The sequence below is a fragment of the Dreissena polymorpha genome, chromosome 2 (assembly GCF_020536995.1).
Source record: "Dreissena polymorpha isolate Duluth1 chromosome 2, UMN_Dpol_1.0, whole genome shotgun sequence".
Taxonomy (NCBI): Eukaryota; Metazoa; Mollusca; class Bivalvia; order Myida; family Dreissenidae; genus Dreissena; species Dreissena polymorpha.
In genome coordinates this window covers 16328588-16353030 of record NC_068356.1, presented here as the reverse complement: position 1 = coordinate 16353030, position 24443 = coordinate 16328588, and the positions used below count along the sequence as shown (strand labels likewise).

Genomic DNA, 24443 nt, shown 5'->3' with positions numbered 1-24443 from the left:
TGAAGATGAGACATGATGAAAGAAAATTTACATCTTGAAGGAGACTGTATAAATGTTCACTCTAAACTTTTATGCACAAAAATGTCTTACTTGACATGCATAACAATAATATGTAAAAGAGCAAAAATTAACGGCGAAAACATATTTTCTTGGAGTTAAAATAAATTGTCAAGCTTAAATAATATTAAGTTATTTTCATCATTATCTATATGCTATTTCATTAATTACTTACAAAAATATTGAAGCAAACAACAACATTTTTAACGCGGAATGATCGAAATTCAAAATAAGAGACATCGAGTTCAAGCTTATGAAACGTTATCTATGTTTGTGGGAATTCAGGCGTCAACCTCATGGAATAAAGCTCAAAGAAATATGACATTAAATCGCATTGAGACGACATAAAGAGCCAGTCCAGCCAGTGAAAAGAAAACTTACAACGACAAATCAAATGAAATAATCTGACATACGAACCATAAACAGTAAGTCAACCAGTTAAGAATAACCCTGCAAAAACGTTAATTCTATTGACCACAATAATTTCTTTCGCGATTTAGTGTCAATGTGCAAAGATGTAAAAATAAAGGGTAAAACTTATTCTGTATAACAGGTTAGACCAGTCGACGGCATACGCAGTTTTCTTAAAAAATAGCAAATTAAAGTTCACCCTTCGGAAAATTATTAAAAATCATTCAACATACAGAATAAGCTTTTCAAAACATTGTCATGTCATTTGTTTTCCATCGTCAAAAAGTTTATTTGAAAATAATAAAGCCTTCCATAGCCATATGCACATTTCAAAACATAACTCAATCAGTTCCGGTTAACTTTTTGCTGCATTTATCCCCCTGTTAGCACAATACAAAAGCTTTCTTGATAAAACTTTGTTAATTTATTCCTTTACCTAATGTTTACCGAGGACACTTATCATGTTGTTTTTATTGGGGCATTATGGAAAATTATATACAAATTAATCGGAACTGCTGATTATCCGGAACTGGTTGACAAACTGTAAGCTATTATTGTTAAATATAACGAGTATCATGTAAGTAAGTAAGTAAGTAAGTAAATATTTTATTAAAGTGACATGTGCAAACATATACAGAAATAACAACAGACAATTACAAAAAGGCATGCACCCGGCCCAAACGTGCCTATAAGTCACAGAATACATGATAAAACATTAAGCATGAAAACAGTAAGCGATTCAATGGTCAGTAATATAGTCAGTATATCAAGAATGATCGATATGGTCATATCACAAATTCAGACGTCAATCAAAATATATATATTCTTCATTCTAATTAAGCAAAATATATGTGCTAAATTGTCATTAAGTTAAGTAAATTAGTATTTTCCAGCTAAATCACACTCCATAATATGTATCATATAATATCAATATGTATGATAAATTCTTGCTGGTAAACGAGCAAGAAAAAAATGCCACATTACCGTAACGTGTTTTTACGGGATATATAACATGTTTCACCAAATAATTATAAAGACCATACATGTAGCATCCGTTAAATCACAATAAAGTACTCAAATATATCAAAGTTAGTCTTATTTAGAAGAAGATCAAAGAATTTAGAGATACTTTTTATATGGGCTAAATTCTTTGGAAATTTTGAAAATTCTTTCCAAATATTACCAATATAAAAAGTAGTTTAATATTTGACAGCGTCAACAAGTTGGACTAATATCAAAGTAAAACCATGCGCATGTCTTACACGGTAAATACAGTCACAACGGTACAGACAGTCATTACAACAAAGCAATACGTTGAGCGTCAGAAAACAGATCCTTGCATTTCTTGTCCCAGATATATTCAGCAAGTCGATCGGTGTTCTTCCCCTTTGAAATAAACTTGACAGACCAAAGAAGTAACATTGTTAAAACACTGCGGATTATCGCTTCTACTCACTTATTTATATTATCAATATTAAATCGACATGTTTACCAAGGTCAGGGTAAGAGATTTAGCCCTGCTTCTTCGGCATCCTCGGGTAAGCAGGTTACGTTAAATAATAACAAACATAAAAGATGCTAAAAATGACTTTTAACTGAAATAAACTAAAAAAGAGTAATATTACCGAGATCGCGTTGGTTATACAATTTAATTGACACAACGTAAAGGTTATACAGCCTTCTATAATCAGACGAAGTTTAAGTTTAATATTGTGAACATACAAGGTTGAGAGGCATGGTTCCGCATCAGCGATTTAGCTGTGCTGTATGATTTGGCTTATGTATAAACATTCATATGGTGTTGTTCCAATGCACACGTTGAACTAATGGTTTTAAAACTGTATTTTTCAAAATAAATTTCAAGAATTGTAAGCACAAAGATTACGGGCGCCCAATGCGTTTCTTTTTTGTTTTGTTTATTACCGTCCCTCTGCTAGTTATTCGTTCACAAACATTAAATAGCGCTAAATGAGCTAGGTCACAGGTTCTACATGTTACGCCGCTCCTTCATAAGCCTGGTTCGGTGAAAACTGGGTTTAATGCTGACTGCGTAAGGTGTCATCGCAGATAAGCCTGTGCAGTCCACACAAGCTTATCAAGGACGACACTTTCCGTCTGTACAGAATTTTCGTTAAGAAGGACTTCATTAAAACGAAAAATTCCGTAAATGCAGAAAGTGTAGTCCGCAAAGGCTTATCTCGGATGACACTACGCAATTGCATTAAGCCCAGTTTTCCAAAAACGAGGCTTAAATATCATCTCTGAATTAGTGGCTTCACTTCAGTCATTGCATGGTTGTAAAGTAGGTAAAGTTTATACCTAGTTAACTTAAAATTCACTTTTTTGCGGGAAATGTCATGTACAGATGGTACATTTAATACTTGAGTTCCTTACATGTAATACTTGAGTTCCTTAAATCTTCATAATACAATTTTTTTTTCAATAAACGTCATATGTAAGGTACAGAACTGTTTTGTCACGACGCGGTGCCATGCATCAACGCAAACGAGCAAGATCTACGAGATACGTCACTACCGAATGCACGTGCACACCGTGAAAACATTCCTCGAGATGGCTAAACAGTCGATGCCGGTGCGAACCTCTTATTCTAAAATGGTTGGATTTTGGACCACGGAACTAGGAGACGGGATCAACGACATCGTCCATATTTGGGAATATGGTAAAATAAACCACGCACACGTATATAATCGTTATTAAGTACAAAAGTAGTGGTATGCAGCGCCATGTGTCCACACTTGTAAACTGCTTTTGTTTGTAATTATGCTTGTGCAATATAACTTAGGAATGTGTGATTTGTTACAAGATTGTTTAAATGAAAAGCAGTTTCAAAACGGCGATCTTATCATATGAGTGTCGCCCAAAGTTTGATGTCCGTGTCTGGTCGTTTGTGATGTCAGAAAATGCATTGTCACAGGTATATGTGACAGATATCGTCCATTAATTCCAATTAACAACACTATACAATACAAGTATTTTATAAGCTTTTGAACTAAGCAGAGGATACGTGAATTATCACCGCGCTGTCTGGTTCCAGGAAGCCTGGATGAACGGCGTCGCGTGCGCCAGGCCCTGGCGACCGACCGGCGTTGGCAGGACGACTTTATCGCGCACATCATGCCAATGTGTCTCATGCAGAGGAACAACGTCCTTCAATGCATGCCAGGCACAGACATCGTCTATCCGAAACCAGATTCGGGTATTAGTTCTCATGTGCTGTCGTCCATGTGCGGACTGCAAGGCTAATTTGGGACTACACTTAACGCATAAGCAATCATTCTTATAAAATCTGGGACGATATTTAACTCACTGTCAGTCATCCTTAATCATGTAATGTTCCAGGCTACTCTACTACTTTTCGCTGCCGAACTGCAACACTCTTAATTATGAAATAAATAAATAATGGAAATGGGTGGTACCAATGAGATGAGGAACGGTTAACAATTAAAACAGTATCATGTTCTTGTATGTAGCAAGTAGCAGAAAGTGTGCAGACATACTTTCTGAGGCAGTGTATGTAGCTAGTAGCAGAAAGTGTGCAGACATACTTTCTGAGGCAGTGCATCTTGGAATTGGATATCATCATCTTAAAAATAGGGACATAACATTCCCATTATATACAATACAAGATACTTTGATACCGGTAGTTAGAATTTGTTCAATTGTATACTATATGAAATGTATGTGACTATTTGTACGATGATACTATCCAATTCATACAATTATAATATGCTTTTATAAGTAGTCGAAGCATGTTTATAAACCAAAGTTCATGCATAACATGTGTACCGTATTCATGCGTGTATTTTATAGGGTCATATGAGCTGCAGGAGGTTAAATACAACCAGAACCTGGCCAAGGCTGCAGACTGTGTGAAGGGAATCAGCCGACCTGGGTCACAGTTGCTTGCCTGCTGGAGTAATGTGCTCTCAAGGCAGAACCATGGTATGTCTGCACTAAATATAATATGTACTAGATATGAAAAGTTGTTCAAAATTGTAATAGCCAGCTTAACTAACAAGCTGTTCTTTTATCACATAAATATACCAGTTATAACAAGGAACATATATTTTTTTAATCATAACAGCTACATTGGTATTATTGTGAATGACATGTAGGTATGCTAATACTTTAGTTCCATAGAAAATACATATAGAGTTTTGAAATACTTGTACAAACAAGATTTTTGTCACAGACAAAACAGCAGTCCTTTATGTTGGAATAAGAACAGTTACATTCACTTGGTTTAAGTACTCCATGGCAGGATGCAGAATATAGTTTTCAATCATTTCTGTAACCATAACATCCAAATTTTGTTCTGAAAAAAAAACAACAACATACTAAGATAACATTTGTATTCCTTATATGGTAATCTTTCCACATACAGAGTTTCATCAACTTACCAAACAAGAGGCAGATACAAATTACTTCATAAGCAATGTCTACATATCATTCTCAGATTTGTAGTCCAGGCTCTTCCAACTTACCTTGCTAGCAAAGTCTAAATTTGTGAAGCAGAATAATAATAAAAATAATGCTTTGTCGGAAGCCATGGTGGAAATTAATCTCAAATTTGATCTCAACAAGAGATGTGTTCGTCAGAAACACAATGCCCCCTATTGCACCGCTTTGAATATTTTATTTTATTTGGACCTTTGACCTTGAAGGATGACCTTGACCTTGAACTTCCACCACTCAAAATGTGCAGCTTCATGAGAACGCGGCTTTGAAATTTGTTTGGGGTGAGCATATAGTCGCCGCTTCGTCTGTCCGTCCGTCTGTGTGTTCCTCCATCCGTGCAAATTTTTTGTCCGGGCTATTTCTCAGCAACTTATGACCGTAATTCAATTAAATTTTATGGGAAGCTTCACTACCAAGAGGAGATGAACATTTTATCAGGCGGTTCAGGTCGGATGATTTTTCACAGAGTTATGGCCCTTTGAAATTTTCCATTAACTGTACATATAGTGCAATTCTTGTCTGGGCTATTTCTCAGCAACTAATGACCGAAATTCAAATAAACTTTATGGGAAGCGTCACTACCAAGAGTAGATGTGCATATTATCAGTGGGTTCTGGTCGGATGATTTTTCACAGAGTTATGGCCCTTTGAAATTTTCTATTAACTGTACATATAAAGCAATTCTTGTCCGCGCTATTTCTCAGCAACTAATGACCGTAATTCAATGAAACTTTATGGAAAGCTTCACTACCAAGTGGAGATGTGCATATTATCAGCCGGTTCTGGTCGGATGATTTTTTACAGAGTTATGGCCTTTGAAATTTTCCATTTTTTGGGGGGAGCATATAGTGGCCGTTTGTCCGTGCACAATTTTTGTCCTGGCTATTTCTCAGCAACTAATGACCGGAATTCAATTAAACTTTATGGGAAGCTTCACTACCAAGAGGAGATGTGCATATTATCAGCCGGTTCCAATCAGATGATTTTTCACAAAGTTATGACCCTTTGAAATTTTCCATTAACTGTACATATAGTGAAATTATTGTCCGGGCTATTTCTCAGCAACTAATGACCGGAACTCAATGAAACTTTATGGGAAGCTTCACTACCAAGTGGAGATGTGCATATTATTAGCCGGTTCTGGTCAGATGATTTTTCACAGAGTTATGGTCTTTGAAATTTTCCATTGTACATATAGTGCAATTCTTGTCTGAGCTATTTCTCAGCAACTTATCACGGGAATTCAATGAAACTTTAAGGAAAGCTTCACTACCAACAGGAGATGTGCATACCTGACGGTTATGGTCGGATGATTTTTCACAGAGTTATGGCTCTTTGAAATTGTCTATAAACTGTACATATAGTGCAATTCTTGTCCGGGCTATTTCTCCCCAACTTCTGACTGGAGTTCAATGAAGCTTTATGGGAAGCTTAACTACCTTGAGGAGATACGCATGTTATTAGTGGGTTCTGGTTAGATGATTTATTTAGAGAGTTATGGCCCTTTGAAATTTTCAAGTTGCTAAACCATCCATCATATTATTTTGCCTAATGTTATGCCCCTCGAGACGTTTCCTTTTATCTAAATATATAGTGCAATATTGTGACAAAAAAACAACTTTGGGGAGCATAACCCGTCTCCGACAGTTTCTTGTTTTTTTTTAGGATGACCTTGACCTTGAACTTCCACCACTCAAAATGTGCAGCTTCATGATAACGCCGCTTTGAATTTTTTTTTTTACCTTGACCTTGACCTTCCACCACTCAAAATGTGCAGCTTCATGAGATACACATGCATGCCAAATATCAAGTTGCTATCTTCAATATTGAAAAAGTTATGGCCAATGTTAAAGTTTTCAGACGGACAGACGCCCTATATTTGACATTTGACCTTGAAGGATGACTTTGACCTTCACCTTTCACCACTTAAAATGTTCAGCTCCATGAGATACACATGCATGCCAAATATAAAGTTGCTATCTTCAATAGTGAAAAAGTTTTGGCCTATGTTAAATTTTTGGACGAACGGACAGATGCCATATATTAGACATTTGACCTTGAAGGATGACCTTCACCTTTCACCACTCAAAATGTGCAGCTCCGTGAGATGCACATGCACGCAAAATATCAAGTTGCTATCTTCAATATTGAAAAAGTTATGGCCATTTTAGTTTTCTGACGGACAGACTGACATACTGACAGACAGTTCAACTGCTATATGCCACCCTACCGGGGGGCATAATAAAAGTCAATTGCAGGGTAGGAATGTTTAAAATGTGCTATCTTGTTTTAAAGGATTGTTGCTCTGGCACCACAAAGAGTTGGACAATATATTGGAAACACAATCGCCCGTTAAAGGTAAACATTTTTATATTTCAGTAATATTTAGTCTTGTATGGTACATTACTTTTATACTCTAAATACAGAATTCTTATCACTAGTGCATTAAATTGTTGACACAGGGAAATATTGCCGCTATGTAATTGTGTATGCGAACACAAATGTTTTAGTTTTTTTCCTTTTCAGAGATAGAAATTAAAAAGAGAAAACTCTTAACTCCACAGTCCTTCTCAGTAATGCGGTAATCTATAATTATGTACATACACCAGGAGTAGCAGTCAGTGCAGGGCAGCAATAACATCCTATGATCAGAGAAATAACTCAATACCATTGCATGGAAGTTTCTTGTAACTGAATAGAAAATTAATTAAAAAATTTATAAGTTGTTCTCTGTCAAGTGCATTCAAAGAAACTTGTGTTTATTCAGAACAAGAGATCAACCAACACAGCAGTATGAAATGCAAGGTCAAGGTCAAAACTACAGAGACAGAGCAAAAAGAAAATTAAATATTTTACAAGATCAATACATATATATATCTATAGGGTATATTGGTGACATGCATTTTAGTAACGTGTATACAAAAAAGATTTACAAGTTTTGATTTGTATTCCAAGTGGGCACTCGTAATTTATTGCATGATTGGCGATTAAACAGTTAAAAAATCAAAAAGATATTGGTTTTATGTGTTTGTAATTTATTTATTGAACAAACAAATTTTCTTTGTCATTGTTATGCAGTGATACAAAATGAGGTACAAATCCTGTAAATATCCAGTATACAACACTAGGCTACCGTTGTAGTATGCAGCCTGATTACCAGAAGAATGAAAGGACATAACAAGTTTAGAAACAGCAAGTACAATTCAACACGTTCAAATATCATTTTGATGTACAAGTTATGTAATAGAAGAAAAATCAGAAACTGATTCAAACACATATAAAGCACTGTTAATAACAATGCTCTGTGTCATAAATTACTCCCAATATATTCAATTATTATGCAAGTATTTACACGATTATTTGACAGACAGAAGTAAAACTCAAACATTTATGTTAAATAATTATGAAAACTCTTCAAACTCCTGCCATTCCAAATCATTATAATTATTTAAAGTTTATTGAGATAAGCAAATGTCAGCACATTGCCTTGTAAATAAAATCAAAATGCAAGGCTCTGTACACAAGCAGATCTCTTAAATGTGGCACCATGAGAAAAACAAATATAAAAAACCTGCCATTTGAATTAAACACTGCACAGATATAACTAAATTATACAATTCAGCAATTGATAATGTGCAGTGATTAAACATATCATGAATGGAGATATTGGAGATTTCATGCATGTATAAAAACAACTAATAATAATTCTAAAGTTTCAGAAGCACCAACACCCTTCTTTGCTGTTACATTCCCACCACCTTACTACTTTGAATCCCGATTACTGCCTATAGACAAACATAAGAATAGTGCAAGAGAATACTGCACATAGGCATTAATAAACGTCATATCGAATGGATTTAATGTCTTTGCCAAAACAAAACAAGAGATGTGTTTGTCAGAAACACAATGCCCCCTATTGCGGCGCTTTGACCTTGACCTTGAATTTGCCTCACTCAAAATGTGCAGCTTCATGAGATACACATTCATGCCAAATATCAAGTTTCTATCTTCAATAATGCAAAAGTTATGGCCAACGCTTTGATAGAAGTTGTGAGCATTTTACCATGCAAAATCCTTGAAATGCACTGAGTGACCCCGTGACCTAGTTTTTGACCCGGCATGACCAATATTCGAACTCGACCTAGATATTGTCTAGATACAACTTCTGACCAAGTTTGGTAAAGATCGGATAACAAGTATTTGAAATAGAGAGCGGACATGAAAAGTGTGACAGACAGACAGACTGACAGTGGCAAAACTATATACCCCCATTTTATTCGAAAGGGGGCATAAAAATGGCTATTTTATTTATAGTACTAAAAATACATTTTGAACAAAAATATTAACATCAAAAGAAAAACCAAATAGTAAACATTTTATAGTCATTAAACAAATAACCACAATTAATAAATGCAGGTTCTAAATTCGTTTTTTGTACATACACCATGTTATAAATGCTAATTTAATTGCCCAAAAACAATACTGGCAATGGTAATAGTTTAAAAATTTGATAAAGAAAATAACAACACTTCACATACTTGATTTGAAAAAAAAAATATGCCAACACAATCAAACAGAAAAACCGTCAACAAGGCCACAACAGTCTTATTCGGAAATTAAAACACCAATTCAAAGTGTATTTATGTCAGTCTTGTTATAATTGAGCCTCGCTCTGTGAAAAGAGGGTTAATGCATAGGCATAAAGTTTCCACCCACACACTAGATTTTTGTCAAGTACAGTCTTCTTTAAACAAAAAATACAATAAAATGTAAACTGTACATTTATGCAGATGCATGTAACCCGTTTGTCCTAAAGCGCCTCTCAATGTGATGTTTATGAAGGTAGTCAGTCTAGATCTCCTTCATGGCGTGGTTCATGAACTGAGAGAACTCGTACTGATGTCGCTGTTTGTTGCCCGCAGCAGCAGAAGCCTCAGGATTGCGCCCAATGTACCTGAAACAACCACAAAGTTAAAACTGTTAAAAAACCGGAGGTACCCTCATCTTAGTATGGCATCTCATACAAGCACATAATTATCTTGCCCAAAAGCATTCATTTATTAGGTGCTAATAGTACTGAGTACCATTGAAGGCAAAGTTAAGAAGTACTATGTACTTCAAGTAATCAAACCAAGCACTCTATTTTAGTTTATACGTGTGTCAATTATCCCATGCCATTAAAAAGAGCTATTGCAAGAATTTGTAACATGTAAGAACTTACTGCAGAGGTATAGAAATGATAAATGGATACAACTCTGTACTAATCGTAATGTAGAAAAAGATTATGAAAACAAGAGAAGCGTTTGTCGGAAACACAATGCCCCCTATTGCGCCGCTTTGAAATAAAATTTCAATATATCATTCGGCAGGTTTAGACATTGTCTCCCTTTTATAGCTTATTACTTCCCTTGGAATGTATTTTTTGACTTTTGACCTTGAAGGATTACCTTGACCTTAAAATTTGTTTTAGATTATATCCTTTAAAAAAACATTACTTCCCTTGTGAAATGATCTGTACCAGCCAAATGATATAAAATAGAAATTATCTCCCTTTAAAGCTTGTTACTTCCCTTGGATTTTGTTTTTTGACCTTTGACCTTGAAGGATGACCTTGACCTTTCACCAATCAAAATGTGCAGATTCATGAGATACACATGCATGCCAAATATCAAGTTGCTATATTCAATATTGCAAAAGTTATGGCCAATGTTAAAGTTTTCGGACGGACACACAGACAGACAGACAGACAGACAGAGGGACTGACAGTTCAACTGCTATATGCCACCCTACCTGGGGCATAAAAATATTAATTAACCCTTCCCCATTCAGGAGAAAGGTGTAAAAGGCTATGTGCAACCAGCAAAAAAACAGATCAGCATGTCAGAAACTCTCAGTCTGTTCAGGTTTTATGCTGTTTGCTGCTCATCAGTATCTATGGGTTGAAAATGAAGCCTTCACAACTTTAGTCTAGTAAGAGAGGTCTTTAATTTGATTTAATTTTCAAAGTAACAACGAATGGGTCAAATGTGTATCTGATCGGCAAGGGATTAATGAAATGTGCAACCATTTGAAAAAACTGGCTTAATTTATGTGCGTAAAGTGTCGTCCCAGAAAAACCTAGGCAGTCTGCACAGGCTCATCAGGGAGGACATTTTCTGCCTTAACTTAAAAAGCAAAATAAAACAAGGGCTGTTTGTAAAACATGCATGCCCCCCATATGGGCTGTCAGTTGTAGTGGCAGCCATTGTGTGAATATGTTTTTTGTAACTGCGACCTTGACCTTTGACCTAGTGACCTGAAAATCAATAGGGGTCATCTGCCAGTCATGATCAATGTACCTATGAAGCATCATGATCCTAGGCCAAATTATTCTTGAGTTATCATCAGGAAACCATTTTACTGTTTCGAGTCACTGTGACCTTGACCTTTGACCTAGTGACCTGAAAATCAATAGGGGCTATCTTCCAATCATGATCAATGCTCCTATGAAGTTTCATGATCCTAGGCATAAGCATTCTTGAGTTATCATCCGGAAACCATTTTACTGTTTTGAGTCACTGTGACCTTGACCTTTGACCTAGTGACCTGAAAATCATTAGGGGTCATCTGCCAGTCATGATCAATGTACCTGTTTTTATTTCATGATCCTAGGCATAAGCATTCTTGAGTTATCATCCGGAAACCATTTTACTGTTTCGAGCCACTGCGACCTTGACCTTTGACCTAGCGACCTGAAAATCAATAGGGGTCATTTGCCAGTCATGATCAATGTACCTATGAAGTTTCATGATCCTAGGCCTAAGCATTCTTGAGTTATCATCTGGAAACCATTTTACTATTTCGAGTCAATGTGACCTTGACCTTCGACCTGAAAACAATAGGGGTCATCTGTCAGTCATGATCAATGTACCTATGAAGTTTCATTTTCCTAGGCCTAAGCGTTCTTGAGTTATCATCCCGAAACCATCTGGTGAACGGACCGACGGACAGACAGACCGACATGTGCAAAACAATATACCCCCTCTTCTTTGAAGAGGGGCATAATAAAAGCAGAAAATGTTTTCGCTGATTAGCCTGTGCAGACTACACAGGCTAATCTGGGCCGACACTTTACCCAGGTGCATTAAACCCTGTTTTCTCATAGTTAGGTTCAAGTATTTAAGTGTTACTTACTCGACTTTCTTCAGTAGATAGTTCTCCATGGGCCTGTCAGAGTCGGCAATCTTCCTGAGCACGGTCCTCATCCTGGGCTCCACATACGACCAGGCGCCCATGTTCTTGTGCTCCTCCTGCACCCAGGCAAACTTTGCATTTGGGTACCGCAGGATTTCCTGCTTCACCAGGTCAAATGGGAACGGCGAAATCTGAAACAAGGAAGCAAGTTGTTGCCTGGCTGCCTTTATTAACAGAAAAATACAGTTGAATCACCAATTTTTGCAGAGGTCTAATTTTTCGCAATTTTTCGAACTTGCCGATGTGCTATTTTATGACCACTTGAAATATTTACCCATTAAACAATTACCGGTAGTCTGTTCTCCATAAGGTAACCCTTTGTCCATATGTACAGGATTAATTATTTATAAAATTTACATATTTTTTCCATTTATTTACATCAACATTGTCTTATATCAATATTTAAATTACTCCCATTTATATTTGAAAACAGAAATCTTTTGGATTTTATTTCAAATCAAATGAAAGTGTAAAACTTCAAAATTGTAAATACCTATCCAAAAATACATTTTAAAGGACTTCCACACTAATTGTTTTGTACAATTAAATTGCAAATAGCTGTCAAAAATATTTTCTCTATAAAAGTGAACATTATGTTATCCACATGGAAATGTGGGTGTTTTCATTGCAATATGATAACGTTGTAGTGCAGAAAAGATTGATTTCTTGATGTTTGCACAAAGGTTTTGTAAAGTTATGACATAGTTAATAATTGCCTAGCCCAATGACTAGCAAAACTGATAAATTATCAGTTTTCATCTGTCTGAATCTTTAAGCACCTTTCCACTCTGCAGGTCACATTTTTGTCCAATCTACATGAAACTTGATAAGAATGTTATCTTTACAATATGTAAGTCACCAGGTCAAATCTTTAAAAACCCACATAACCACTCTAAAGGCTTATTTGATGACTGCAGCTTAATGAAACTTTGCCAGAATGTTATAGCCATGGAAGGTTTCACTAACTATGTGACCAGGTTAAGTCAACAACTAAGACTGTACCTTGAACTCTGATGAAAGATTTAAAGCCATTATGATCCTCCTATTCATAAAAGGTGATATGAGGCAGAATAACACATGAATTTACATCACAGGCGACCCTTTGGGACATTTTGAACTTTGGGGCATGTTTGTAAAGTTTATTTAGGTTTTTCACCATTTTCAATAGTATTTCAGTCATATAACAGCAGTCAGTTAAGCTACTCACTCTTTCCTTGGTTACCTGATTTAAGTTCACATACTTTTGCCTGTAACTGACAACTGCCCTACTTCAGTCAGATTTCCTGAAGAAATTGTTTTATTACCACTCACTTCAAAAGTAACATGGCCTTGCCAGCCCAGGAATCAAAGACGCAAACCTCAAATTTATAATCCACAATTTCTATCCACTTAGCTCACCAACCTAGATGCATATTTTTTTCAGGAATATCAAGATAAACTTCTGTTAACTACTTTCAAAAAAGTATAACTTTTCCAGAAGTTAAAATCACTCTTAATTCTTTAAAAAAAATTATTGCATAAAACAAGCACCATTCTTACTCACCTGCTCAATTCTCGTAATGGCGATGGTCTCGTCTCGGTTCATCTTTTCCCGTTCTTTCATCAACTCGTAGTACACCTTGCCTGTGCAGAAGATGAGTTTCTTCACGCCCTCTGGCTTCTTGGTGCATACGCCCTTGTCCGGGATCAACCGCTGGAAGCCCGTGCCCTCTATCATGTCTTCAAAGCTTGACCGCGCTTCAGGGAGACGCAACAAACTCTTTGGAGTCATCAGCACCAACTGGATATTGTAGAAAAAGTAATGAAGAGGGGAGAATGGTATTGTTCATGCTTGTTTTATACTAGTAGTAATGAAATTTGAGAGAACATTTTTAATCCCAGAATAGATTTTTGAAAAAACTCTCAACAAGAGGGCCTGAAAGGCCCAAAGTCGCTCACCTGAGATAAAAAGAAATGACCTGTTCTTTGCAGCCCAAGATATCAACGAAACACAATAATGTTCTAACCAAGTTTCATGAAGAATGAACAACAAATGGCCCCCTGGCGGCCATGTTTTTTTAAACAGACCTGAACCATTTTTGAACTCTTCCAAGATATGTCCAAATTTCATGAAGATAATGTGTCTTCAAGACTGTTAACATGTTTTCACTGTTTACATATAAAGATAACTGTCCCACCACCTGGTGCCCATGTTTTTCCACTTATCACGACCATTTTCAAACTCGTCCAAGACATCCACATAGCTAATGTTTTGACAAAATTTCATGATGATAAGGCAAAAAATGTGACTTCTAGAGTGTTCACAAGCTTTTTTACTATATAAATATAAGGAAAAAGACGCCCCCCCCCCCCCCTGGCGGCCATGTTTTTTTACCGATCCAAACCATTTTCGAACTCAACTGTCGTATTCAGGTGTGGAATTGCTGTCTTGTTTGCTTACGCAAGTGAACCGGTCACGGGATGGTTACGGGTTACTAGTATGTTACTTTGTGAGCACTTATGTAATGCGGAAATATTTATTCGACAAACGCTTATTTCTGGTCAGGATGACAATGCTGATTGGTTGTAATTCAATTAACTAAATGTATTGCCGTTTACTTAAATATAATTTTAAAAACATATTATTCAACAGTGGGCTGTTTTACACTAAACAATTCAGAAATATGAAAATGTATCTATTTTATATTTCATTTCATTAATATTGTGCATCATTCATTACCGTTTTATTTTCAATTTTCTGACATTGTTTTAATACATAAAGCCTGAAAATGATTAAATCTTGATAAATGAACTCAGCAAATAAGAAAGGTAAATCTTGACTTTGAAGGTTATTCTGATTCTATCTCCAGAAACTTATAATTGAAATTATTCCTTTATTGTTTTCATAGAGTATCCATTTGATATGTATTAACATATCTTAAATATGATTATATAGAGTGAATTATTATGGAATCTTGTTTTGGTATGAAGTTCCTATTTAAATAATTTAAATTACATATTTTTTGTTAATTGTTAAAAACATGCGTTTAATACTCCTGTGAAATAAAATATATCAATTTTGTTCAGGGCAACTCATGCTGGTTTTCTAACTGTATCAGACACTACCTGGCTAAGAGAGCTGAGTGGTAAAAAGTTACACACTGCAATGATCAATATCTGCAGGGAATTTCTAAAAGATGGCTTATCAGTATTAGTCCCCATTAGATTAATGTGTTACAAACTGATAACAAATGTGACAAAACAATAAGTACAGATTTACACAAGAAATTACAACTGAGCCAAAAATGTCATTATACTAGAAAAATATGCATTTTGAAGTATTTACCCTTTAAGTGTTTTGAAACCAAGGGGTCTAACAAATTCTAGAGCAGAAGTAAAAATAGATTGGGAAACATGACTCAGCAGGTTAAACATGGGAGATAGATACTGCAAAATTGTGTAAATGTTGTCTTTCGTTCAACTATCTCTTAGTTGATAGGCTTACCATAAGTAATAATGACTAAAACAGTTATGTTAATTATGAAAATTCTGTTTTATGAAAAATTCAATAATACAGTTAATGGTACATAATAATGACATAATAAAACCAAACTTTACTACACAGGAAACAAATGTTCTGACCAAAGTTCATGAAGATTGGGCAACTGAATTAAAAAATAATTTTAAAGAGGTTATGAATTAATGGTGTTTTTTAATTTTAAGAATCTATATATTATTGCAAGTTTAATATGCAAAATAGGAAGGATATTAACTTAACATTGTCTTCATTGTAAGAATACATTACAGCAGCACTTTATAACATAACTAGAGTGTTTACAAGGTTTTACTATAGTCATATATGAAAAAATGCCCCGCCCCCTAGCGGCCATGTTTTTCAACCAATCGGCATCATTTTCAAACTCGTCCAAGATATCATTAAGATGAATGTTCTGACCAAGTTTCATGAAGATCGGACAATAAATGTGGCCTCTAGAGTGTAAACAAGATTTTAATATAGCCAAATATAGCCATAAAAGGAAAAATGCCCCGCCCCTTGGCAGCCATGTTTTTCAAGCAAAGGCTACCATTTTTGAACTCATCCAAGATATTATTGGGACAAATCATCTGAGCAAGTTTCATGAAGATTGGACAATAAATGTGGCCTCTAGAGTGTTAACAAGGTTTTACTATAGCCATATAAGGAAAAATAACCCGCCCCCTGGCGGACATGTTTTTCAACCCACGGGCATCATTTTCGAACTCACCCAAGATATTATTGGGATTAATCTTCTGACCAAATTTCATGGAGATTCTGCAATAAATGTGGTCTCTAGAGTGTTAACAAGATTTTACCCCTTGGCAGCCATGTTTTTCAAGCAAACGTAACCATTTTTGAACTCATCCAAGATATCATTAAGACCAATCTTCTAACCGAATTTCATGAAGATTGGACAATAAATGTGGCATCTAGAGAGTAAACAAAGCAAATGTTGACGTTGCACAACAGACGGCGGACAACGGACAAAAGGCGATCACAAAAGCTCACCATGAGCAAGTTGTGCTCAGGTGAGCTAAAAATAAACATTTCCGGGTAAAGACGAAAGCTTTAAGTAGTTTATGGAAACTTACAAATAGGTGAAGATGTAATAAAGTCAAGGGAGATGAAAAAACTGATACAACATGCATACATTAATTTTCTATAAGGCACTTTGTTTTAATACAGAATTGTATCAACCAAGCTTGATCGCTTTTTGAGTACTGTGAAACCATTTATTTTCGTCGGCACAAAATTTCGCCCTTTTCATAAAAATTACTATTTCGTCCGCTCTTAAATTCGTCCATTTCTGGTTTTGAAAAAAAAACAACGTCAGATTTGTTTGTAATACATGTAATACGCGGTTGCGAAAAAATCGTGCTGGGGAAAGAGAGGTGACACTTGGTAGTCACTTGCAGGAGGTGGGCCTTGTTTAGCATATGCCAATTAACAAGTCTGTTATTTTAGGTGATAGTAACTGTCCCTTATTATTTTATGTCATTGACACGTTCTTTGTTATGATGTCAGGTGTTGATCACACATCGTCATATTTTAATTACGTTTAATAGTATTGTCTTTAATCCGGATTCGCCGCGTGTAGGCTGTATAATCTGCAACACCCCTAAAAAACACAATACACACAATGGGTAATGAAGTTGTTAACAATTAGCGCTAATCAACACTATTATACCTAAACAAAGTCGACGCATTCGATACAGCCTTATTGCATTCGCGTTTTACAGGAAATGTCAGTTGTCAGTACACTGTATAATGACCACCCCTTTGTGTCAAAACCGGATTTAACTTGAGTGTGAATAGTCGACTGTTTCATGTTCTTTGTATTAATACCATCTGTGTATCTGTATTATAAGTATACCAGTCAACAAACAAGGTGCGCGCTTCCGCATATGGGTATTTGGACGTTCAAAAAATTGACCTACGATTTAGCGTTCATGCCGTCGAACGCATTAAGCAATATAACTAGTTTTTTTCACTATTTCTTTATTTGCAAAAAATACTAGTGGCTTATAACTTACCTTGCAATCTTTTTTTCTCGCATTTTGCGAGTATGCGAGTGTTAATTTCGAGCCCTGTGTATATGCGTGGATTACGCTGGATTTAAATGCCTCATGCCTACGGTAATTCAGTCTTATTTGTTTCAAATACGGGACATGATTGTTCTTTAGGATCTTGAATTCGTCCATCGGTCGAAGGACGAAAAAGGCGAAAATTAATGTCGGACGAATAATAATGGTTTCACAGTAATTGAAGCATTAAGATTTTTAGACAATTGGACAATTTTACCAATAAAAGATGTATTTTACTCCCATTCTAAAACAAAAGAGTAGAAATGAATTGTCCACAATAAACACAAAATTATTTGCTTAAATGCATCGCATAAAGTGTCATCCCATATTAGCCTGTGCAGTCAGAATAGGCTACACAGAGATGTCACTCTCCGCTTTATTCCCCCTTTAAAGGAAATCTCTTCATAGCAAAAATCAAGGTTAGGAAGAAAGTGTCGTCCCTGATTTACCTGTGCAGACTGCATGAGCTTGTCTGGGATGAATTAGGCCTTGCATTCCCAGAGCAAGGCTCATATGGGTTCAACACTTACTGGTTTTCTGAAAGGCAGAGCAATCTGTCTCCTCAAGGCATGGAAGTAGTTGGCAGGAGTTGTCAGGTTGCCCACAAACCAGTTGATCTCATGAAGCTGCTGGATCTCAAAGTCATCGCTCTCTTTCTACAATTAGATCACAGACTGCAGATTGATTTACTGTATACAGTACCATTTTGAGACTTAGCTTAAATCACTTAGCGGTGGAAATTGTTTTTCACATTTCACAAAAGTATAAGACTGCGGCAATGAATCAGGCTTTTTGTACCGATAGATCATATTGAGGTACAAAGTCAAAGTAAAAAAGTACACCAAAATCACACAACACACCATTGAAATGAATATTCTAATAATCGGTACTTAAAGATCATTGTGATTTTATTTTCATTTTCATGAATAAGTATGTTATTAAATTGATAATATGTTGAAGGTGTTTTTTGAACACTTTTGTTAAAACCTGTATTTTTACATTATGTCAAAATCATAAGACTAACAATTTAAAGGTATTACTACTCCTACCATCAAATTAATTACATAACAAACACATTTAAAACAAACACAGGAATTTGCTTAGAAATAGACCTCTTCACCAAGGTGACCAACAGAAACCAACATCGATGTAAGAAAAGCAGGAACAAAATACAAATCGGAAACATGCTTGCTATATTTATAATTAAAGTGAAATTAAGTGGACAGTTTGAAACATAATTCAATGTTATACTGACATGTCAAAAAGCTTTGGAAAACTATAAGAACAGAGAACACTCAGTGTCTGACCAAGTGATGAACAGTCTAAGAAGAACATAAGGCATTACTATAGCATTAACAACTGTAACAATTTTTCACAAGCACAATACTGCTACTTGATTAAACATGACAGAACATTATGCATTAAGTACAGTGAGTGCCTTCTCTGTGAGATGTGTACATGTATTATGTTAAGTGGATTGCAAGGCTTATTAGCTTGTTTTACAAGCGTCACTAGTTTGCTGTATGGACAAGTGAACAAAAATAAAGACTGAGACCTATTTACAGGGGGGGGGGTATGCGTATACAGGAGCTTACCGCGTTTAAGTGAGAAAGTTGGAGCAAAACTTCAAAGATGGCATCGTTTTAGTGTTTTTTGAGAAGGAGTAGCGGATATTTTCACCCGATAAGCCAGTTTATATTTATATTTCTTTTAAATGAATAAGCCCTTTCTGCTCTATGGTGTTTGTGCTCTCCTCGGTTTTTTGTTTCAATACCGTAGACGTCGGAATAAAAAAGTTATTGAAGCAAAACCGTCGAGAAAGTTGTTGTTTAATTTTTTGACCTTCGAGATGTTGGATGTTGGAATATCATTTTCTCTCATAATAAACAGTATTTGTGCATGTTTACAGTAAAATATAACATAAATCACGATTATTTTTTAATTATCTCGACACGTTTCTATGTCTATTATTCATTTAATGCCGGATTATAACGGGTTTACCCCATTTATGGAACTTAACTTCCTTTTAAGCGCATTTTGGGACCTGACTTTCAAATGACAAACAGCTCCTTCCTATGTTAGAAGGTTATATGCGAAATAACTGTCGTGAATGAATTCCGCATAGGTGCGAATGTTTTTAAGAAAACATTTTCACTTGAGGAAATCAAGAGTTATCTTTTTTCTATTAATTGTTATATTATTAATTTTTATTATTATATGTTTTATCGCGTACTTAACGCTAATATTTAGTGTGTGTAATATAAGACATTCGACGGTATTATTAACACAATGTAATTCTTACCTGTTTAAAAAACAACAACATATGGACATACTTATGTTTGAATATGCATCAAACGGAATACTATGCCTACTAAACCGATTACTATGCTTACTATTTCCTGATATCAGGACGCCAGTTATATATGTTGAGGATGCCAAGATTAAAAAAGACGGCGTAACGAAGTGTGTACCGCTCTAGACAGCGATAGGTACATGAACACACACCAATCAAACAAAAAAGATTACGTCGAAGTACCACGCCAAACAATCACATATACGTGCAACATAAGTGTAATGAAAAGCAGAAAATGGTAAAGCCGGTTCGATATTAGTATAAGGTTGCTGTAACCAAATACTGCCATTTTTGCGATTCGGAATACATGAAGCAATTTGGAATACCTGACCTCTGCTTAGAAGATGAATATCGGTGGATGTTTTTTATGAAAACTTAAATATTTATTGTTTATTTAATACAATGACATTTGACGCGTTTTACCATAACGATACTGATACATGTATGTGACACATTTTTGACGACCTTCTTTTAAACCAGTTCTGAGTTGGTCACTATATTATAATCGCAAAAAGTGATTTTGTAGTGGATAGAAAGATTTGTGCAAATGCAATACACGACATGATTTCAGTAGAAGTGATCAATATATACATGTATTTTTTTTCTTCTCTTTTATACCAATGTGAATACATATTATTTAAGACTGTTGTATTGAGGGAATAAAGCATTGGTTCACTTTGAAAGATTATTTCGTTTGTTCCTAACATTGCCTTCTAATCGTAAGAAATGTTAACATGTCAAATGCCTAACAAATTCATTCCAACCCAAATCTTTTTTTATCATGTATGTAAGTGATGAATACAACTGAAAATATATGCAGAAACATCGTACGAAGAAATGACGTAACACAGATAATGGTTTATTTTCATAAAAAAGTGAGAAACTAGCATCATGACATATACGGAACAAAACGTGTAATTAAGTAGCACTCATAGCAATTATATGTCAGACGTGTCTATGTAGAAATAACAAGGACTGTTTGTAAAACATGCATGCCCCCCATATGGGCTGTCCGTTGTAGTGGCAGCCATTGTGTTAATACGATTTTTGTCACTGTGACCTTGACCTTTGACCTAGTGACCTGAAAATCAATAGGGGTCATCTGCGGGTCACGATCAATATACCTATAAAGTTTCATGTTCCTAGGCAAAAGCGTTCTTGAGTTATCATCCGAAAATCATTTTACTATTTCGAGTCACCGTGACCTTGACCTTTGACCTTGTGACCTCAAAATCAATAGGGGTCATCTGCAAGTCATGATCAATCTACATATGAAGTTTCATGATCCTAGGCGTATGCGTTCTTGAGTTATCATCCAAAACCATTTTACTATTTCAGGTCACCATGACCTTGACCTTTGACCTAGTGACCTCAAAATCAATAGGGGTCATCTGCCAGTCATGATCAATCTACCCATGAAGTTTCATGATCCTAGGCGTATGCGTTCTTGAGTTATCATCCGAAAAACCATTTTACTATTTCGGGTCACCGTGACCTTGACCTTTGACCTAGTGACCTCAAAATCAATACGGGTCATCTGCAACTCATGATCAATCTACCCATGAAGTTTCATGATCCTAGGCGTATGCGTTCTTGAGTTATCATTCAACAAGGGACAAAATTGTCACAAAACCAGGTTTTCATTGTGAAAAAAAAATCTGATAAAGGGAGAAAACTCAAACTGAACTTTTGAAATGACCAAAAAAAATTAACCCCCTTTGTAAGTTTTTTTTTTTTTTTAAATCTATTTTTAGTCGTGGCGACCTTGACATTGGAGATATTGACGTGATTCTTTCGTGGGACACACCGTCCCATGATGGTGAACAAATGTGCCAAATGATTTTAAAATCTCACAATGAATGACATAGTTATGGCCAGGACAAGCTCATTTATGGCCATTTTTGACCTTTGAACTCAAAGTGTGACCTTGACCTTGGAGATATCGACGTAATTATTTCGCGCGACACACCTTCCAATGATGGTAAACAAATGTGCCAAATGATTTTAAAATCTGACGATGAACGACATAGTTATGTTTCGGACAAGCTCATTTATGGCCATTTTTGACCTTTGAACTCAAAGTGTGACCTTGACCTTGGAGATATCGACGTAATTATTTCGCGCGACACACCGTCCAATGATGGTGAACAAATGTGCCAAATGATTTTAAAATCTGACAATGAACGACATAGTTATGGCCCGGACAAGCTTATTCCGCCAGCCCGCCAGCCCGCCAGCCAGCCAGCCAGCCCGCCAGCCAGCCAGCCCGCCAGCCCGCCCGCATTCGCCAATCTAATAACCAGTTTTTTCCTTCGGAAAACCTGGTTAAAAACCATTTTACTATTTCTGGTCACCATGACCTTGACCTTTGACCCAGTGACCTCAAAATCAATAGGGGTCATCTGCAAGTCATGATCAATGTACCTATGAAGTTTCATGATCCTAGGCCCAAGCGTTCCTGAGTTATCGTCTGACAACCACCTGGTGGACGGACCGACAGACCGACATGAGCAAAGCAATATACCCCCTCTTCTTCGAAGGGGGGCATTATAAAATAAAACAAACAAAAAAACACACAATACATTAGCTGTACATGTTTTGTTTGGTTCGTTTATTTATTTGATTTTTTAGTCCGGCTCTGTTGAAGGTCTCTCTTTGCATATTCTACATTTAAATCCTGTGGTCCATGAATGGGAATGGCATTCCAGTCTTCCGCTAATTTTAAATTACAAATTCTGCAATGAAAGATGCACTTATTATCGCCCTTTAACCTTTATCATCTGAAAAGACAGTAAAAGAATGGTTAAAGAAAATTTCATATCAGAATAAGGTCGACACGTCATAAAATATATTTAATTAATTAAAATATTAATGAAAGGGCTGATAAACATTCTATTATCTCGTACATCAGCCAACCCACAACCAATCTTCTTTAAAATCGGTGAATTGATTCAGTTGGTCGGCAGGTTTTTTGTACAGCATTTTTATAATTCTACAGTAAAATGATTAAGAAAACACTTATATTGCACCACATAAAATGCTATAAAACTATAATATTGAAGTACACATATAAACTTTATTATAGATGGGTAGGTATTTCGTGTCAATCTCTTTGACACATGAAAGAGCTGTTGGTCATTTGGAAGTCATGTTATGCTGCTTAAAATACGTATAGATGCTTAACTTAATTTAGATTAAGCAAATTAAAACACTAGGTATTTGCCAAGATTCATAAGAGTCAAATATATACGAAAAGTAAAAGCGTAATCGTGTGCAGCGAGACTTGCTCATATAGAATTGAACCTTGTATTTCTTTCTTTCAAAATAATTTCATGTCTCCGAACTAATATGCAATACGCCCGGTGTTTTTTATATGCGAATTAATGCTCCGTTTTAGATCCATAATTAATGAACGCCTCAATATTTTCAAAACTTAACACCGGATTAATGTTCACCGACATTTTTTCATACAGATTTGATATAAATATTATAGAGCTGAACAAAAAAATACATTAAGACCTGTTTTCCCAACACATGCGCTGGACATAACACCTTTAAAAAACGCAATACCAATTCCAGTACTTGTGCACTTAATTAAATGTAAACAAAGACTGTTGAAATCCGTGCGTGGGAATTTTTCTTGTAACCAAGAGCGATGTCAACGGTCATGAAGCGTTTCATTCCTAAATGTATATGTGCATTAGGTGTCAAAACCAGCATCACCGGATGTAAAATCTATTTTTAACCTGGCATATTATCTGCTGCTGTGTGCACCCGCCAATTAGTTTAAAATGGATTCCGAACCGGTAAGTTCGATTACATAACATCAGAACATAATATCCCTTCCAAAAAGGGCGCTATGCTGCTTAATAGTACATATTTATTGCAAAAAAGTGAAGCTCCACACATATAATGTAGCAGTTTATAACAATATTAGTTATGTTTCATCTTTTGTAACGTGGCTTGAGGTTTCGTATCTTTGAAAAGTATGAAAGAGGTATACATTTAAATAGAGGAAATGTTCTTTAAAACATTCATATAAATGGTAAATTCATTCACGACAGAAAGTTCGTGTATTACCTTCTTACATGGGTATGAGCTGTGTTGGTCATTTGGAAGTCATGTCCCAAAATGTGCTTAAAGGAAGTAAAGTTCCAAAAAGAGGGGTTAAACCAATAGTTTTTGGCAATAAATTAAATATCAGAGAAAAAACGGCGTCGGGAAAATGAAATAATAATGATTTTAGTTATATTTTACCATACACGTGCATCAATACTGAGTATTATAAGGGAAAATGATATTTGTACAT

At 35.7% G+C, this 24443-nt stretch overlaps 2 protein-coding genes across 7 annotated transcripts in view; one reads left to right on the top strand and one right to left on the bottom strand.

Moving 5' to 3' along the window:
* The first annotated feature begins 1840 nt into the window (after nucleotides 1–1840).
* LOC127866020 (protein NipSnap homolog 3B-like) lies at nucleotides 1841–7957 on the top strand. 2 transcript variants are annotated; one of them, XM_052406257.1, is made up of 6 exons: nucleotides 1841–2006; nucleotides 2929–3148; nucleotides 3524–3685; nucleotides 4300–4431; nucleotides 7243–7305; nucleotides 7715–7957. In XM_052406257.1, the coding sequence occupies exons 1-6, from the start codon at nucleotides 1953–1955 to the stop codon at nucleotides 7792–7794; spliced, it is 711 nt and encodes a 236-aa protein (XP_052262217.1). In that variant the 5' UTR covers nucleotides 1841–1952; the 3' UTR covers nucleotides 7795–7957. The 2 variants fall into 2 exon arrangements, with proteins under 2 accessions (XP_052262217.1, XP_052262218.1); XM_052406258.1 differs by having other exon boundaries at nucleotides 7474–7957.
* Nucleotides 7958–7965: 8 nt separating this feature from the next.
* The window catches only part of LOC127865996 (2-oxoglutarate dehydrogenase-like, mitochondrial), a 62641-nt gene continuing 46163 nt past the window's right edge, over nucleotides 7966–24443 (bottom strand). For all 5 annotated transcript variants that reach the window (XM_052406169.1, XM_052406167.1, XM_052406170.1 and 2 more), the window contains 4 exons: nucleotides 18312–18437; nucleotides 13724–13960; nucleotides 12121–12311; nucleotides 7966–9901 (listed from right to left, as the gene is read on the bottom strand). In XM_052406169.1, the coding sequence (XP_052262129.1) occupies nucleotides 9799–9901; nucleotides 12121–12311; nucleotides 13724–13960; nucleotides 18312–18437 (657 nt within the window). In that variant the 3' untranslated portion in view covers nucleotides 7966–9798. The remainder of the gene's footprint in view (nucleotides 9902–12120; nucleotides 12312–13723; nucleotides 13961–18311; nucleotides 18438–24443) is intronic.